The sequence below is a fragment of the Cyprinus carpio genome, chromosome B6, assembly GCF_018340385.1.
Source record: "Cyprinus carpio isolate SPL01 chromosome B6, ASM1834038v1, whole genome shotgun sequence".
Taxonomy (NCBI): Eukaryota; Metazoa; Chordata; class Actinopteri; order Cypriniformes; family Cyprinidae; genus Cyprinus; species Cyprinus carpio.
The window spans coordinates 27,893,112-27,912,991 of NC_056602.1; the positions used below are offsets into that span (position 1 = coordinate 27,893,112).

A 19,880-nucleotide genomic window follows, 5' to 3' on the forward strand; every position below is an offset into this window, starting at 1 on the left:
TCATTGACTTCTCCTACTTTTCTTAGTGATATTTAGTGCTAGATTATCAGGAAGTGACGATTTTGTTCTCTGTGAGTCGTTGGATGGAAACGGTGCTTTATTCACACGTTTTATGTGATATTCGGAGTTAAATTTGTCATTTTATTATTCTTAAGGGTTTTGCTTTAGGCTAAGGGTGGACTTTTGCTAAGTCAGTGCCAGTGTGGATTAGTAATCTTGAGCGTGGCATTTGGGACAGGGTCTGGGTTGAGGGAAATGTCAAGTTTAAGTATAGCTATGTTTTATTTGCCATAGAAGTATAAATAGAAAAATTGCTCTATCTAATTTGAAATGACTGATTGCATTCAATATTTGTGTGAACTGTGTATTTTTATACACTTTAATAGAGGTTTTCTTTTGTTTAGCAACAAAAGTCATTCTATTAGAACTGAGTGTTTGTTGCATCTCTTGTGGACTTTATGCAAGTGCTTTCTTTTATGTAGCATGCGTCAACAAAGCAGCTGGCATTTATAGAGCAGTTTAATCTGTTTCATCCTGCCTTAGAAGGTGCGGAGCTGCCTGTGTTGGCTGTAGACGACAAGGCAGCACACTAGATCTTGCAAACAAGCCTCCAGAGTCTCTTCTGTAGTCTGGGATTACATCATCCAGGCTTTATCCTCCTCTTGCTGTAAATCCAAACATATTTACTGACTCACTATGAAGTCTTCAAATGCGCTATGTGGTGTTTCAGAGGCCGCGACTGGCTGATAAGAAAATACTGGAGAATTGACATTGTTGATAGAACATTTTTGGCATTTTCTGAAAGTCTATGCCTGATATCTGTTGTATATCTTTGTTGAGGGATTCCCTTGAAACCATGCAGCCTTATGGTGGTATCCTTGGTTCTGTTGTCATTCATGGTATGTTTGACTCATATGCCATGGCTTTAGTGGTTTATTTCATGTGAAAGCGGGTTTGTGAGTTGATTTGATATGTTAAGCAATTCAGTGCACCTAGTCACAGTTACTGTGCCAATGTGAAATTCCACATATTGGATTTATTAATAAATCAAGTTGTAAACAAATCCCAGCATGTCGTTGACACTCATTGCTCTCGCCATGTCCAGGAAAGCGAATGCCGACCTCATGGAGAGCCTGCTCTGTCCTGTGACTATAAACACCTTATCCATTTACATGTAGTCATCTGCCACTGAAGAAGCCCACTCACGAGGAGAGTGACGACATCGCTCATAATACCGCCACTGATGTTAGGCCTTGGGAACGCCGTCTGTTCCGGCCATGTTAACACCGCCTGGATCAGGCCTAAAAAGCCAGCAGTGTAATGTGAAGTGCAGAGCTGCCTCTTTTTATTACACCAACATTGATGGGTGGAAATAAGTGTGTTGCATTGAGACAACTTTTATTAGTTATGCTTTGAATTAAGTTTCTTTTCTTTTTTTTATGCTTCAGCAGGAAATGTTTCCAAGAGCATTAACTCTAGTTTTGCAGTTGTATTTGAGACATTACATCTTCTAATAGCGACTTATATTGCAGAATTTATTTTTGGATCTCACAATGTGACCTATTATGAAAGCTGTTTATGTCCTAAGAAATATATGAAGATTTAAGGTCACAATTGTGAGAGTTGCATTTACGAGAAATAAAGCTGATAAGTGACTCAATCCGAGCAGCTGAGTCCTTAGCCATCTTCAAGAATCGGCTTAAAACACATCTCTTCCATCTTTATTTGACCCTCTAACTTTTGCACTCACTATTCTAATTCTATTAAAAAAAAAAAAAATTCTAACTACCTTTCTAATCTTTTTGTATTCCGTCTATTTTCTTTTCATTTATTTTACAATTATAAGAAAAGACCTCTAACACTAGCTTGCTCTATTCTTTTTCTATTCTATCTGTTTTCTTTTTATTTATTATATTATTTAAAAGCCCTTGCTACGTATACCGCGTTTAGGCTAACTGAGACTTGTTATAGCACTTATATATCATTGCTCTTTTGTTGTTTTTTGATTGCTTCCATTGTCCTCATTTGTAAGTCGTCTTGGATAAAAGCGTCTGCTAAATGACTAAATGTAATGTAAGTGAACATAGCCATTGGAGAACATGCACATCTTGTGCACCAAATGTCATGCCAAAACTGAAATTTACACAATTTTTGTACAACCTCTGATGCTTCTAGTGCCTTCCCTCATCTCCGCTTCTCAGCGTCTTGGCTTTGCCAAGTTGATTTACAGCCCAGTTGAATGGCAGAAATGCCGTCTGTCTGGTTTCGTAGTTGTTACAGCTTCAAGATATTTTCCACCTGTAAGATATTTTTCCACCAAGTACTGTGGACCAAGTACCATCCACCCTTCTGACCCACCTTGAGTCTCGTTTCTGCTCAACAGAAGGTTCTGGTAAACCGTCTCAGCAGAGCATGAAAGGCATTTGAAGGACAAGATAAGTTTGTGTTGACTGTGGTTTGGTTAGTGGATCACAGCCCATTCCTTGCAGGAATTGATCCAGCAACCTTCCAGTGACCGGCTAGGAGGTTTAACCGTGCCAAAACTTTTTCAGGTGTTATTCCTGAACCGAAACACTCCTGCTTGAGTTTCCTTTCCAGACGTACTCTAAGGTTGAGAAGAAACCTGATGAGGGAATCAGAGCCGGGAGGTGGGAATATGGGACACAGGGGGCCCGTGTTATTCTTTGCCTCCTGCTGGGATGGTTTGTGGCAGGTGTGGGTGTCCGTTTGGTAGGATGGGATGATCTTCAGCTGCCAGTTGCTGGCAGAAACAGCAAAGCTCTTTGTTTCTCTCTTTCACTCCCTCGCTCTTTTCGAGCCGTTCTCTCGCTCTCTGAGAAAAGCTCCAGGCTGTTGCCCTCATCAAATCAAGTTGTGTGGGGCAGATGTCACAGGCCCAGTGGAATGCGAGGAATGCGGAGGCTTGGAGAGAGAGAGGGTGTGTCTGGGGAATGGTGTGCAGAAACTCAAATCAGTGCAGTGGTCTCTCTGCTGTGGAAAACCATTTCCGCCTCCAGACTAAAAAAAAACTAATTGTTGTTATTCTTTTTTTTGATGTTAATTGATTGTTTTTTTTGGATGTATATAAAAATATTTTAGATATAAAATGTGTGACTTTATTTTTCATAATGTGCCTTTATATCTTGCTAATTTTATATCACAATTTTTTACTCCGAGGCAGAAATGTGCATTCATGGGCAACTCAACGTTGCAAACACTTTAATGACATAAAATTTGTTGATATAAAAAGCAAAGTGGTCTTCCTCAAGGGGGCGCTGAATGCCCCATGCATTTTAGGAGTTAAGCTGCAGTCACACTCGGGGCTGGTGATGAGGTTGCTACTGGGCGTTCTCACATTGACAGAAAATCAGTTTTCTTGCTGCTAAATACAAACATTTTTGAGGCAAAAGACTGAATATTATTTATTCATGATTCTGAACTTTGTTGCGTTGCTGGACACGCCTCATTTCCATTGAAATGACCAGATTTCCATTGAAATGAATGTGATCATGTTGCTTTGTCGTTGTGTGTTGCTTGTAGTGTGAACCTGGTTTTATTATAAGAATATTTGATTAGTAGAAAGTGTTGCATTTTTTCATGAAAATGTTAATATAAAAAAGAAAGTATTTATAATTATATATAGCATTTTTTTATTTGTTACAAATTTATATATATTTTTTAAAAATATTTATATATAATACAATTACATTTATTTAGGCATTTCACAATTGAATAGATTAAAAAAAAAAAAAAAAAAAAAAAAAAGATTCTAGTAGATGTATGAGAATGGTCAGTAATTAAATAAATAGTTAATAGCAGTTAGTATTTTTGAGCCAGAGGTTCATATTACATACTCCATTATGTATCCTTATTAGAGGTTTTTATAGATACTGCTCTTATTACCAGATGACTGATTGCAGCAGTTTAAAAAATGGTCATTTTAAATATTTCCCATCATTTAAAGGCAAATATAGTATATAAAGCCAAAAGCTTTACTTCATTAGTTGTCTGTTTGTGGTTTCAGTCTCATGAAGTCTGGCAGTGTTGATGAGAGACGCATGTTTCTCTTTCATTGCTTTTGTCGCCACCTTTTGGTCACTGTGAAACTTACAGAAAATGTTCTTTCCTCTCAGGTCGCAATGAGCTTATTGCCAGATACATCAAGCTGAGAACAGGCAAAACCCGCACAAGAAAACAGGTATGTACATTATATATACCATCGATTGCACTAAATATTTGTTTACATAACAACAAAAAAGATTTAATGACAGTTTTCAGTTCAGTTGTTGAAATATTCCTCAAAGCAAATAGTGTGTTGTGACTCTTCATGTATGTTTTTGTTAAACCATCTCGCAATTCTTCAGGTATCTAGTCACATACAGGTGTTAGCGCGGAAGAAAGTTCGAGAGTATCAAGCAGGTATAAAGGTAGGTTGGAAACCCACATCTTTTTCCTCTTTGGTTACGGCTTCTCTCTCTTTCTCCTCCTCTTCCTCCTCTTTTTCTTTTCCTCCTCTTTGGCTTTTCTGTTCTGCAGGTTTCTAGCCATTTGCAGGTTCTTGCCCGGAGAAAATCTCGCGAGATACAGTCAAAGCTGAAGGTATGCGCTTTCCTGCGGGTGGGGCGGGGCTTAACAGCAGTTAGCTTTGCACAGACCAATTAAAGATTGCTGTAAGTTCCAGTTATCTATTGGCTGAATAAAATCTTGAGCAATATTTGGCTAAGAAAGTTGGAAGTGCTGCGGAAAGCTGTGTCATGTAGTGTTGTGCTTTGCGTTTGGCGCTGCTGGTTGTCGTAGAGGCTAAATGTGCATGAATGGCTGAGATCTTTGCCCTTTGGCTTTCCTGAAGCTCACTGTTTCTTCAACCTTCCTTTCCTTGCATCCAGACTCCATGTATCTGTCACTGATACTCAGTTTTCACTTGTAAAAATCTGTCTGAAAAACTTCTGGATAACACAATACAGTAATGCAGTCGAGCGATATGGGTTTTTTAGATGATGATTATGTTATGAGTCTGGCTGTGATGTAAACAAATTTGTTGAAATTAAATATTATTATTATCTGTGTGTGTGTACAAAGAGACAGAGAGAGAGGGAGAGAATCTGTAATATAGTTGGTTTATGGTAAAAATCCCTTGTCTAATTAAAGAAAATGTGTAAATTTAAATTGTGTATAAGGTCAAGTCAAGTCTGCTTTATTGTCAGTTCTTCCTCATGTACAGTACATACATACAGAGAATTGAAATTTCGTTACTCTCAGACCCTTGGTGCATACAGATAACACTAATAGTAGATCGTAAAAATACAGATAGATACATTGTGATTTTAATCAAGATTGCACAAAGTTAGAATAAATATTGGACTATTTTTGTTTTTTGTTTATTTTTTGCCTTATATTGAGGATAAGTGGGTGAAATTGCAAAATTACATAAATAGAATTTACATAAGCAGTGAATTCTAAACGTTAATATGTAGTTTTTGCATTGTATTTTTAGTGATTTTTGATTGTAGTGTTTGGCGCCCCCTGCCAGTATATTCATGAACTACAACATAAGTAAATTATTTGCAGAAAAGCTTTTTTTTTTTTTTTTATTAGTGCTTATTAGATTTTTTTTCAGGTAGGTTATAAAAGCATAGAACAAATGGATGTACAGTATGTGCCACATTTTTTGCACAAAGTATGCCATTTCTGCCTGAAATGTTCAGAAACATTTTCACATGTGCAAGCCATTTTAAGTAGGGGTGTAAATTGGATGGTTTGTCACGATATGATACGATATCGATTCTCATTTATAGCGATACAATATTTGCCGATACTTCAAAAAATTTTATGATACGATTCGGTTCAGGAGAATATCAATCGATATATTGATACTATTATTTTATATACCTATTTTAGACAACCATCTACATTTTTATTAACTCACAAATGCAACCAAAACATATAACATGAACATTTAACTTAATTTTTTTCTGTTCCACAATTGGGACATTTACAACAAAAAATAGGCCCTGCAGTTTTTTGTTTTTTTTTATTTTTTTTGTTTTTTTTGTTTTTTAAATAAAAAAGAAAAATAAATAATTGAAAAAAGACAGATCAGTAATCTTAAGATATTATAACCGTCAAGACAGTCTTTCAGGCTTCTGTGCTAAAATATGCAATGTATAAAATAATGTAAATCCTCATTAGTAAACAACACAAACGAGGTACTCCAGTTGTAGGAAAAAATACACTAATGTAGAAAAATTTATTAAAAAAAATACAAAAATAAAGCTGTTAACTGTATTTGAGAATTTTCGGCTGCTACTATGGGCTTAGTGCTAAAAACCTTTTCTACAGATAACCAAATTACAAGCTATAGCAGAAAATAAATACAATATAACAAAACAAAGATTTTCAGGTACAGAAATGTAATAATCAAATGTTAAATAACACTGCATAGTCTTCAATGTATAAATTAAATATAGATTAATCCTTAAAAGTTGTTCAGTCAAAATCAGAGATTTTTTTTCCTTTTACAGAAGTTTAGTCTGCTTTCAATTTAAGAAGAAAAGCACTGATCCAATATACTGATACACATGTGTTTTTTCTCTCAACTGTTTATGTTAAGACAGACATAAGCGACTGTTCACTAGGATATTTGCAGAGGCACACACACGTTAATGTAATTTGGTCTGTATTTGTTCATCCATGCACAAAAAAGCGTAAGAGAGCTCAATTAGGTATTAGTGCGCTGTCTGTATGCGTGCGCCTTGGATGTGTGCGTGTGTCAGTGCGTGCTGAAAATGCTCAAGAATTCCGTCAACTATCCAGAGCATCTTTTACGCTCACCCTTCAGCCAGTCTTCGTTTGAACGAGAATGCACGCGTTGGCGGTAATGCATACACGGACATTGGTGAATATGTGGACAGTGTCAAAATAAGGTGCCTATTTATATTACAGATATCGATATTTTACGTGTGGCATCGATACATCGTATCGTTAGACATTTAATGTATCAATGGATCGTTACACCCCTAATTTTAAGATCAAGAAAATAGTTCCAGAAGAGATCTAGGATATAATAGAATTGAAAAAGGTTTAGAATAGAATTGACTTTCATGTAGTTAGCATGCATCCCAAACTTTGTTGTCAGAGACAATAGGTTTAGTAAAATTGCTTTCAAAATATTGTACTAATGGTCTTTCTTTCTTTTGATTCAGGCCATGAACTTGGTAAGTGTGAATTTGAATTTTGCAAATTATTGTTGATTTATTTTTTATTTTTTTTGCTTCGCTTTGCTTGGCTGTCCTGCACAGGTTCAGCTTACATCCAGCACTGCCATTATAAAGTCCTCTTCTCTGGCCTTGCGGTGTGCATAGATTGCTCATAATTCTTGTGTCAATAATATGCCTGGCCGTTTTGCTCTCTGAACTTTCCATGTCGTCCCTCTGTTTTATGATGTATTGCAGATCATACAGGCTTTATAAATTCAAAAACCGTAATTGTGAAACAACACCACTTACTGTGGTTGTGCTTCCGAGTGAGCTGCGAGTCTTTTTATTATCCACGTTCATTTATTGTGATGCAAAGTGACGTGCTACACACTCAGCCTCTGGAAAACTGGAATGTCATGCCAAACGTATAGTTAAATAGCTTTCATTTGCAGGGCATGTTTTTCATATGGTATAATTTAATATCCATGAAAAAGAAGCCTGACCAGATTCGGTGATTGACTGGTGAGACAAAACTGGAACGTGGTCCAAAAATGTGTATGTTTGTTTGACATCCCGGGCCAGTATGTTGCTTTTGCTCTGCTGGCTGCACAGTAATTGATATATTTCAGATACCTGTATTGCTTTTGCCTTTTTCCTCTTCTTATTGGAACAAAAATCCAAAGATTCTTATTAATAAACATGATTTTAAAAGGCTTAAAGGCAGTCTGCAGGTCCAGTAACTAATATTGAAGCAAATACATAATTATAGTGTTCGCAAGGCAATGGAATAGTTTACCTAAAAATTATTATGTTTTGTTGATGTTGTCATCATCATGAGGGTTTTTTTTTTTTTTATGAGAATATTTTTGGAAATTTTTAGTTTTTTTTCTTTCTCACCAATGGATCCTCTGCAGTGAATGGGTGCCGTCAGAATGAGAGTCCAACAGCTGATAAAAACATCACAATAATCCACAAATCCACACCACTCCAGTCCATCAATTAACATCTTGTGAAGTGAAAAGCTGCATGTTTGTAAGAAGCAAATCCATCATTAAGGCATTTTAACTTAAAACTGTTCTTTCTGGCCAAAAGTCTATATAACGCTTCTCCATTGAAAAAGTCCATCCCCTGTTCTCACATCAAAATATACTGTATCAACACATTTGTTTAGAACTGTTTAGATGTCTTTTTTGTTGTGAATGGTTCTTGATCTGTGCATATTTCTCTCCTGATTCAGACGAGATGACCTTTTGACCGGAGAACGCAATATTATGAATAGAGAACTCATATTTTAGCCAAGATTTAAAGTAAAAAAATCTTAATGACAAATTTATTTTTAACAAACAGTCAACTTTTTGGCTTTTCAATTTATGGACTGGAGGGGTGTGGAATACTTGTGGATTATTGTAATGTTTTTATCAGTTGTTTGGACTCTCATTCTGACGGCATCCATTCACTGCAGAGCAACCACTTGTGAGCAAGCGATGTAATGCTATATTTCTCCAAATATTAATTTCTTTATTTTGGGGTGAACTTGCTTAACAGTAGTTTTTGGCCTTGGGTTTTCTGTATGATTTCAATTTTTATAGACTACATATCATAGGCCTATTTTGTAATAAATTTAGAGAATTTGAAAATCTCCCATTGACTTGCTTTTTTAGAATGTTCAGCATTCTAAAATCTAATAGCAATGACATCATCATATTTGCATACTGATTCGCGATTGGTTTTCTTTCTGACTCTGTATTGTGATTATTTTTTTAATGGCTCTATGATTTTCATGATTTTCATGCACATCTGAAAGAAAACAAGACACTTGAAGCCTAAAACATCAACTTACCTGAAACTTTAACACTTTTCCATCGCTGTCTTGCAAACACTGTAAATGTGAATCTAATTCTCTTTGAGATTGATTTGGTGCTCTCTGATCTTCTATTATTTCCCCTTCTTCTGATGCTTTTGGTCTTACTTTATCATAAACCAGCAGGCTGCTTTGCATTAATTAAAATTAATAAGTATTTTGTCTGTATTTTCTTCTGGATTATTCTGCTGACCTGTGTCTCCTTCTCCTCAGGATCAAGCGTCCAAAGACAAGGCTCTCCAGAACATTGGGTCACTTTCCTCTGCTCAGATCGTGTCTCCAAGTCTAATCAGAAAACCTCTTCCGCCTCTTCCACAATCCCCTTACCCTCCAACTGCACGGGTACGATTTAGATTGTACTTAACCTGGAAGTTACCTTGTACACAAATTATGGAGCAATTTGATTGATTTTCATTGCTGCTTTTCCAGTTCTGGCCGACCCCTATCCCAGGTCAACCCGGACCCTCTGAGGAGTGAGTAACTCATGAGGTCATACGTGTTTATCTGTGTGTCTGTGTATTTGGCACGTTTAATGGATCCCGTTTTTATGTATCAGGCTGGTTCTTAGGCACAATCCAGGAAGAAGTCCTGGGCTTGGCCGCACCAGCTACGCGTAAGTTCCCTCCACAGAGCTTGAACTGATCTTTCGCTAGCTTGATTCACTGCTAGGGACGGAAATCTGGTTCAGATTCCATTGACGGTAGTGTAATATGTCCAACTGTATATTATCTGACAGATTCAAACTAGTATCTCGAGTTTAAGAAAGTGTTAGTTTAATATTATTTATATACCATTATAGATTTCATTGATATTTTGAATGAACATTTATTTGTATACTTTCAGTTTTTGAATGAACATTTATTTGTATACTTTCAGTTTTGTATATATATATATAATATATATAAATATATATATATATATATATATTTTTTTTTTATACTTTCAGTTTTGTTTATGTACGTTTTTAGATTTTATTTTAATTTCAGTTTTACTATTTAAGTTATTTTGGTACTTCAGTTTAAACTTATTTTAGTTGGCTGCCAAAGTAACATTTCTAATTTTCGTTAAGTTTAAGTCTTTCATCTCATTTTTATATTTTATTTTAGCTTTACTTCAATTAACAAAAAAGTATTTTTAATAATTTTAGTTAACAATAACAACGCTGGTTTGAATAGGGGGGAAAAAAAAAACGTCTTAGTCAATTGTTTGTAAATGAAAATGGTGCATCTGTTTATTGTTTGAGCACAAGATTACTATGCACATGGAAAATATAGAGATATTTATATATGATTATATAATAATACATGATAATATACTAATAAATAATATTGCAATAATTTCAGGAAACTTCCTGTGCCTGAAAAAGTCATGAAGATGAATAAATTCATGAAGTTGCGAAAGAGTCATCCATTTCTATGATATAAACTGTTCTAGATGCTTAGCTTAATTTTTTTTTTAATTGGCTAGGAATTTCTCTGTGCAGTGCTTAGTAATCGCAAACAACTGAAAAAGTCATCGAAATTCATTGGTGGTTAAAAGTAGGGAACTCTTATTATTTTGTAGCGGCCAGTTTTTTTAATCATATTCGTTTCAGATTTCAAGCTCACAGTTTGGCTAAAACGTGGTTAGATTTACTGTAGATTCAGTAGGGGTGCAGGAAATGCCATTAGAGACAGATTTTAGTATGCTGCTCTGTCTGGGTTCTGGTTTTTATTCCCAACATTATTCACTGGCAGCCTGATTCCTCTCTACATCGTGGGCTCTGTGGTCTCAGCTTTTGCTGAAATCTCTTGAGCATGTGTGTTATCAGACGTGAGCTAGCACACATGACTTCTATCACATTACACTCCCACTCTGAAGTAGGTGAACTTACGCTTAGCTGATACGGCCAAAACAAACAGTTGTGGGATAAGTGAAGTGTCAAGGTGTGAAATATCCCACCTTTAAAGGAAAAACAATAACAAAGGGTTCCCACGGTCATAGACAACTGGAAGATATCAGTAAATGTGTGTTTTGTAGAACTGAAAATTAAAGGAACAGTTCACCCAAAAATGCAAACCTGAATGAGTTCCTTTCTTCTGCAACAAAGAAAGGTATTTTGAAGAATCCTGGTAATCAAACAGTTGACTTCCAAGGAAAAAAAGTTGTATGGAAGTCAATGGTCACTGTCAACTGTTTGGTTTCCAACATTCTTCAAAATATCTTCTTTTGTGTTCAGCACAAGAAAGAAGGGACGCAACAAAGTATCGGCCAATAATCGGTATCATCCGATAAAAACAATAAGCCAAAATTGGCCAACTGTTTAAAAACAGCTGGTGACATATGATATATTTAGTGCTGTCAAATGATTAATCGCATCCAAAATAAAAGTTTTTGTTTACACAATATAGGTGTGTGTACTGTGTATATTTATTATGTATATATAAATAAACACAAATGCATGTGTATGTTTAAGAAAAATGTTATATCTCTATATTAAATATATTTATATATAATATAAATTATACAAATATAAATATATACATGTAAATATTTGTAAATATAAATATTATAAATATATCCTGTATGTGTGTGTGTATTTATATACACATAATAAATATACACAATACACATATTACAAAAACAAAAACTTTTATTGGATGTGATTAATCGTTTGAAAGCACTAGATATATTATACGGTCATCTAGTCATTATCACAAAATAAACTATACTGTATATCTCACAACTATATACTGAATTAATAAATATGTGAACAATAAATATTGATTTCAAAAATAATTTTGATTCCATTTGATTCCATTTCTATTTTTATTTTGTTTTTTTTTTTTTGAATTTTGTTTTTTATTTAATTTATATTTTGTATTTAATAATCAGCTGGATATTGCTCTTGTCTAGCATAAGGCTTCTTTCCATTCGATTCAGTTGAACTGGTTGATTCTAAATGATTCATTTACAAATCAGTTTCATCAAAATGATTTTTAACAATCCTTATCCAGTAATAACAAATGATTGGAAATGGTCAAAAAGTGTGGGAACCCTGAAGGCGATGTTTAACCCAAGTAAATGATCTTTTCATGTGCACTCATGTGTTACTTTTGCACAAGTAACTTTGATTCTAACAAATCCTGAACACTTTTTCAGCATCAAGCCATTTGCACAAACTCCTTACTCAAACATACCTGGACCTGTTCAACCACCCTTAGGTAAGAATACTAGTGCAATAGTAGTTCATTTCGAGCACAGCCCACCCCGCTTCGGTTTCTTCTGTTTATGTGCATGGTTGAGTCTTAAGTGGCGCCCCCTTGTGTTTGTGCAGCGTATGAGTCTCTGGCCCCTCCTCTCCCGCCGGTTGCCACCGCAGTGCCCGTGTGGCAGGATCGCACCATCGCCTCCTCCAAACTGCGTCTTCTGGAGTACTCCGCGTTCATGGAGGTCCCGCAGGACCAGGAGTCTGTGAGTAGACAGGAGCACTCCACAAATATGCTTATTTACAAAGTTGAGTAAATAGTGATATGGATTAGTGTGTTAGTTAATTAAATAAATATGCCGCATGTTTCAGAGTAAAGCTCTTTTTAAAGCACTTTTTTTTTTTACACTCAAGAAGCTCATGATCCGTTTGCAGCATCTCAGAGCGGCTTGGTTTACAGTAAATGCTGCTTCACTTGAAATCCATCTCGGCTTCAACATGCTTTTGGGAACTCATGCGCCAACTAGCTTCCCAAACTTGTCATGAGGAGCACGTAAAAAAAATAAAATATAAAATAAAAATGTACCTACATATAAAAAAATAAATGTACCTACAAGCCACTTTTGTGTTCTTCTGTGCCACCTCTGTAGTATAAAGTACTTTATTAATACTAATTTCATATGATTGGTAAATTATTTGTCTTATTCTGCTTCACTTGTTTTAAACAGAAATTTTTAAAAGCTTATAAACATAAATTTCTGAATTTGACATAGATGAAAATAATGCCATTACCATAAAGGTAAAAAGAAAATATTCCTGTAAGTCACTTTAAGGAGTCAAATGTCACCTTGTATTAGGAAGGATAATTTTTAATCATAATTTTTGATTATTGATCAGAAAGTGCTCCTAAAATTTTCAATTAGGAGGACAAGCGCTCCTGACTGAAATTATACGCTAAAAATGAAACTAAATCCGCCAGCAGGTGGCGGCAAGTCACTGATTTTATCACCGAATAATTCATTCAATTGATTCGTTCGAATGTGACTGTCTTTATGAACAGACGGAAATCCGTCGTAGTGACAGAACACTTTAATCCCTGAGAAATGCAGACGGCTCACAATATATTTGAAATGTTCTTTTACAGTACAGCAAACACCTGTTTGTTCAAATTGGCCAGACCATCCCCTCCTACAGCGATCCTCTGCTGGAGGCGGTGGACATCCGACAGATCTACGACAAGTTCCCCGAGAAGACGGGAGGACTCAAGGAGCTGTACGAGAAGGGCCCTCATAACGCCTTCTTCCTCGTCAAGTTTTGGGTGTGTGCATGTCATTTATGTGACGTAAACCTTCACAGAAAAGCACTTTGGTGGTACTTTGACATATACTGTACCTGACTGTTATTGCTACAAATATGAATGACTCCTTAAATCATGCAGCTTGAATCTATTTGCTCGTTGCATCACTTGCACCACAGTACTGAGTTTGTGTTTCTCTCTCAGGCGGATCTGAACAACAGCGGCCTTCAGGATGGACCGGGCTCCTTCTACGGAGTCAGCAGTCAGTACAGCAGCTCAGAGAACATGACCATCACCGTCTCTACCAAGGTCTGCTCTTTCGGGAAGCAAGTGGTGGAAAAAGTGGAGGTCAGTAAGATCAGCCTTTAACTGACTGAAAAGCGCTAGTGTTTCTCTTATCTGACCGTGCTTTATTGGATTTACAGACAGAGTACGCTCGTGTCGAGGGAGGGAAGTGCTTGTATCGGATCCATCGCTCTCCCATGTGCGAATATATGATCAACTTCATCCACAAGCTCAAGCACCTGCCTGAGAAATACATGATGAACAGCGTATTAGAAAACTTCACCATCTTACAGGTCAAACAAAATAAAGACTTTAACACCCTTGTCATGTTTAGAATTATCTGTATTGTTTTCTATAAGTCCACAAGTTGTTGTTTTTTTTTTACCTAAAGAAATGAAAAAAATATTTTTTATAACACATTTAAAAAGAGGCATATCAATGATCTAGATTTGATTTAATTCATTAAATAAGCTGTTTTAAGAAATTGTTGTAATTAATGGGAGAGACCAAATAAAATGATAACTATTTCCAATAATATAATTATAATGATGAAAATATATCATTTTGAAATGTAATAATGATTTGGATGATAATGATAATCTTAATAAAAGTAATATATAATTTATGATCAGAAAAATTGTCACCGTTATAACAGTATAAATGTTTTAAAAAATAAAACACATTTTTTTCTAAATATATAATTATCAGATAATTATGAAAATGTTTATTTTTTATTTATTGTTGTTTGTTTGTTAATATAGTTGGTTGTTTTTTATTTTTTATTGTTATTGTATATTGCTTGAAAATAATAATCACAGTGATTTTGACATTATATTGATATTCATGTTAATATCTAATTTATGATGAGAATAAATAGTCAATTTTTTTTCCTGTGATTTATTGGAAACAATATAAAATTATATATATTTTATAAAATAAAGTTTACAAAATCAAAAGTAATGCTTTACATTATCCTTTAATGATATTGTAATAATACATCATTTTATTTTTATGTTTATTGCTTGGAAATAATAATTACAATCTGCATTTTCTAAAGTCATTTTTTTCCTGTACTAGAAATGCTCTCTTCTTCTCTGTTTGACCTGCTGCAGGTGGTGACCAACAGGGAAACCCAGGAGACTCTGCTGTGTATAGCGTTTGTGTTTGAAGTGTCGACGAGTGAACACGGGGCACAATACCACGTCTATAGGCTCATTAAAGACTAGCCCTCGCCGCCGCGAGACTTCTGTTGCTTTGCACAGTCCCTCCGTCACACGTACGGAGGAATATGCCAAATTGTCCAAACATCAGAGGAATACACCAAAATGTTACAAAAAACCAAATGTTTTGCTTTTGTTCTAAACCTGGTACAGAATTTGAGTCTTTGAGGACATAAAACATATAGTGTTACTCTGTAAAAAACAAAAAAACAAAAAAAAACTTTTTAGTATTTGTTTTTAAAAGCCTTAAATACAAAATGGGTCACATTGGTTTTGTTGCATATACAGATCATAGATGTCTTTTGAGCTTTGTTGTGTCTCCACGGAGGGAATGTGAATGTGTTTTGATGGGAAAGAATGTCATGAAAGACAATGTGTGCTGTTTGTAAGTGGTACATGCAGCATTTTACAGTGATATAAGGGTGAATCTCACAAAGAAATGTCTCCTTTTACCCTAAAATCAGAAAGGAAATATATATATATATATATTGGATAAAGAAAATAAAGGCTATTTTTAGGACTACTTTTGCATGTTATTTTCAAGAACCACACTTTTTCTCCCGAAATTCTTATTATAATGCAAAAGAAAATTATATTGTCATTACTCTTAAAACAGTTCAGGATAAAGGCAGTGCTTTTTTGCATTACAGTAAAAAGATTTTGGGAAGCAATGTGATTAATGATCTTCAATATAATATCGTAATGCAAAAAAAAGTTATAAAAATAAGTTTGTTTTCTTTATGCATTTTCTTAAAGAAAAATGTTATTGTATTTTTTTCTTTTGATTTTGGGGAGAAATATGAAATGGGCGTGTTGTTGCCAGGTTTTGTGAGATTTATCTGATTTGTAAATGAGGACCAGGTCGGCCAGCGGAGGGTTTACGTTCATCTTTATAAAGGACAGACGTACTGCAAACACTGCAGTTGAAGTTCAGGAAAACAGTGCCTGGACTTTATTTAATTGAATAGTTGCAGATGTTACTTGTTTCAAGAGAAAGAGAGAAAAGGCGTCAGAAACCGTTTTGCAGGTACTAAAGGATTCTGAGTAGTTGACCCAAATGTGAGTGCCTTTCTTCAAAGAACACAAATCGAATAATACTCTGAAGTGCCTTTTGACTACCTCTTGACATAAAATAGTAGGAATAGATAAAGCGATCAATTTCTTTATGTTACAAGGTGACAAAGTATTTAACTCTGCTGTTCATCGAAGCTTTCACGAGACGCATGAACCGAGGAAAGGTCAGATTGTTTAAAAGTCAAGTGTGAATGTCACTCTGGTACAAACAAAGTGCTGCCCGTCGAGATTTTAAACATTTAACCCTGGAACAATACCTCGATGGAGTTTGTTTTATGTCTTTTTAAGTCAGAGGACGTTGCTTTGCCTGTCGTATCTGGTGCTTTATAAACCCTTGAAAGAATGTTTGCATTTTCAAGCTGTTTCTTACTCATGTCTTTCTTTTTTCTTCACCATCACAATGTATCTGCACTGTGTACCTTTGTTTTGTTTTTTTGCATCAAGTACATTTACATGTCAGATCCTTTAGTTTTGGGTTCAAGCATCAGTTTTTCTTGTATTCATGGTGTTAAAGTGTAAAAGGGAAAGTCATTAATGTCACCCTGTACGTCAGCACAGACGTGTTCTTATAGTTTTTATGCTTTGTGCATCTCTCTGAATCTTTCAGATGTACATAAACTTTTTTTAGAACCAGAATGCACCAGGTGTTCGAAATGGAATTACAGAAATATGCCATTTTAACAGTGCTGATCTGAGATCATGTTTTGCTACTACTGAAAATGTAATGTTTGTTTTCCCATTAGAGAACTAAAAACTTGAATTTTCGACACGATTCAATGTTTCAAAGGTCTTTTTTTTTTAGCCATGCAGCGTTTTTGTTCCACTCGCCCCTAAAATCGAAAGACGGCACCGTTTGTATGGATAATGTGCTTGGGATGGTTGTTAGACATGAGTTGCAGTTTAAGTTCTGAAGGTACTGCGAATTCTTGGGTACACCTTAAAAAACAGAAATGTAATGTATATTGGGACAGCCTTCACCTACTTTTTTGTGTTTGAACTTCAGTGACGACAGTTTCCTCAATTGTATTTTTTCTTATAGGTGTTTTTGTTTCCTTTTTATAATTATTGTTGTTATAATTATTAATTTTATGTTTGCTCTTCGACTTTCAATTGATGCTATATGCATACATTGAAAATTTTGTGTGTTACTGTTATTTCATGCCATAATCTAAGTGGTGTTGGCAAAAGCTTTCCCCTTGTTTTTAACAGTTCATTGTGGCCTTGGTTACCAGTTGTACATTGCAGTTATGTATATCTTCAATGTTAGGGGTTTGTACAATATAATCAAAACAATGTATAGCAATACCAATAAAATGGCATGGGTCTCCTTGGACCGTATTTCTTAAAACACACTTACAACTTTGTAAAAGTGTCTTATTCTCTTTCACATCAATGAGACTGGCAGAAAATATTCTTAAAAACAAAACAAAGTATATTTAAAGGTCTGACATTGCAATATCTAGAATACATGACAATTGTGAGAGGCAGAATTAACATGTTGACTTTTATTTTGTATTGAATTATCACCAACTGCTTATCTCTACTGGTTGTAGAGAAAAATGCAACATTTAAAAAATACATTAGTACTTATAGGAATACTGTGGTAAATGTCCAAAAACGTTCACGAGTTGCAGAAGTTCTTTCTTCAGAGGGCGCTTCAAAAATCCCACATTGAGCTGCATTTAAAATTAAGGACTTTAAGGATTAAGTATTTTTTCCCTTCTTTTTTTAACTCTAGATATTACTCCATTGCATTAATTCCTTTGATTCGCACGCACGAATAGAAGCGCTCCACCCAAAAGAATTTAAAATAAGCTTAAGAACGTCATCGATAGTATTCACCATAGACTGTATAAAACAGGTTTTCACCAACGGCCCTTAATTGGTCCATCTTTACAAGCGCTGAGAAAAGTAACAGGAAACACATGACATCTACTTACGCTCTGGAAAATAATTTACCCGCGAATAATGATTTAACATCTATTTAATTGAAATTTGACAGTGAATGTTTAAAATATGCCAATTAATATTTTGAGACATTGTACTTCACCAAACAGAGACAATATTGGGTGAGCGCTTCCCTAAGAAAAACTCAATTTCCCAGCATTCCAGTCAACGTGACGCTGGTAATGACGGAACCGTGACGTCCGAGAGTCGGCGTACTCACGTTGAACTTCATTTGCTGCAAAGTATCTCTTGTATGGAAACAAACTAACGAAAAGTAAACTTTTAAACTCTGAATAACTTTAAACTCTGCGATACAAACGCGTGTGTCAGTCACGGGAAGACGCTTTATTTTGCGCTCAGCAGTTGAGAGATGAACACGTTTGCTCATTTTACAAATTAAAAGTTTAAAGTTAAACGTGAAATATCCACCAGACGCGTTTGATAAAGCCGAGATTGACTTTTAAAGAGGAGTGATTTTTGTTAGTGGCGGATTAGGGGTCAGTGGCAGATGAGGAAGTAGCGGTCTGAATGCAGATGGACAAGATATGAGACGCTGAGCTCATGAAAGTTTGTTTATGAAATGGTGAAGGGATTTGGTGTGTTGAAGAGAAGTTAGTGTCTGGTATAAGGTTTAGATCAGATATGAGTTGTTTACATTTAACAGCGTTTAATTAAATGCATTCTGCGGCATATGAGCGCAGATGATACGTGCTTTGATGTTTTGTAATATAATGCAGTGACATTATTTTTAAAGTGTGCTTAAGTGTGTATATGGCATCATATGTTTGCACTAGTTACCTTAAGTACCCAACTAGTCATTATATATATGTATATGTATATATATATATTGTATAATATATACAAAATATATATATATATATATATATATATAGTTGTGTGTGTTGGAATTGTGTGATGTGTGTGTGTGTTTTTTTAAGTGCGTAATTCACTCCTCTGAGAAAAAGTTTGAATTGAGATTATAGCCCCAACATTGCGGGACCAAAAAGTTATAATTCAGGTTTATAATAATAATAAAGGTGTTCAGGGCAAAACAATATAAAGTCACAGTACTTTCTTGTTAGTTCAAGGTTTCCTGTGGGAAACAGGCTTCTTAACACAATTACAAATAATAAAAAAACCGGTTGGTCACGAGTTGTCTGGTGATATGGAGGTCAAACACGGAAAGTGCTTTGGCAATGTGCGAGACAATCATAAAACCAGAATGTTCTGCTGACTTTTTAAATATTACAAATTTACGTCACTCAAGCACATTCTAGAGTCTGAAAAAAGTTTGAATTGCGAGATAAAAAAAACTCTGAATTGCGGGAAGAAGAAAAAGTTATAATTCTGAGTTTATATATCTAATTTCTGAAGGTGAATTGTTTGATTTGAGAGATTATGAATTGTGTGAATTGGGGGAAGTTGAAAAAGAAAAACTCTCATACCTTTTCTTTACTGTTTGTTTTCAGATGTGTTTTTGTTCCCCATGACTGCCACAACCGGCTTATTTCGTTTTTTCCCCATGATGGAAACCGGCTTCCCTAAAACACTGATTGTATAGTCACTGTTCAGGTCTGGTCTGGTCTGGTCTGTCTGCGGTGTCGTGAGTATGCTCAGATGTTTACGGGAGCTGTGCGTTCTGTGTTTGTTTTCAGTGGACAATCATAACGCTGGAGCAAATGCTGCTGCTTACTGGTGTAAACTGAATAGGCCTACAGACTGATTTACTGTCATCACAAGCACACGCTGCCATTGAGATTCAGCTTAGGATGTGTGTAAAGCTGCTGGGAGTTTATGTTAGAAGGATCTTTGG

General features: G+C 35.3%; 1 protein-coding gene across 8 annotated transcripts in view; it reads left to right on the forward strand.

Moving 5' to 3' along the window:
- The window catches only part of LOC109091683 (transcriptional enhancer factor TEF-5-like), a 38,652-nt gene extending 21,180 nt beyond the window's left edge, over positions 1 to 17,472 (forward strand). Inside the window, exons 4-15 of one of the 8 annotated variants that reach the window (XM_042726602.1) lie at positions 4,134 to 4,198; positions 4,537 to 4,599; positions 7,203 to 7,214; positions 9,271 to 9,399; positions 9,487 to 9,530; positions 9,614 to 9,670; positions 12,199 to 12,260; positions 12,374 to 12,510; positions 13,389 to 13,562; positions 13,746 to 13,889; positions 13,967 to 14,119; positions 14,939 to 17,472. In XM_042726602.1, the coding sequence (XP_042582536.1) occupies positions 4,134 to 4,198; positions 4,537 to 4,599; positions 7,203 to 7,214; positions 9,271 to 9,399; positions 9,487 to 9,530; positions 9,614 to 9,670; positions 12,199 to 12,260; positions 12,374 to 12,510; positions 13,389 to 13,562; positions 13,746 to 13,889; positions 13,967 to 14,119; positions 14,939 to 15,052 (1,154 nt within the window). In that variant the 3' untranslated portion in view covers positions 15,053 to 17,472. Of the gene's footprint in view, positions 1 to 4,133; positions 4,199 to 4,364; positions 4,428 to 4,536; positions 4,600 to 7,202; positions 7,215 to 9,270; positions 9,400 to 9,486; positions 9,531 to 9,613; positions 9,671 to 12,198; positions 12,261 to 12,373; positions 12,511 to 13,388; positions 13,563 to 13,745; positions 13,890 to 13,966; positions 14,120 to 14,938 lie in introns of all 8 variants that reach the window. The other 7 variants (XM_042726601.1, XM_042726607.1, XM_042726604.1 and 4 more) reach the window with 7 other exon arrangements.
- Positions 17,473 to 19,880: the final 2,408 nt, after the last annotated feature.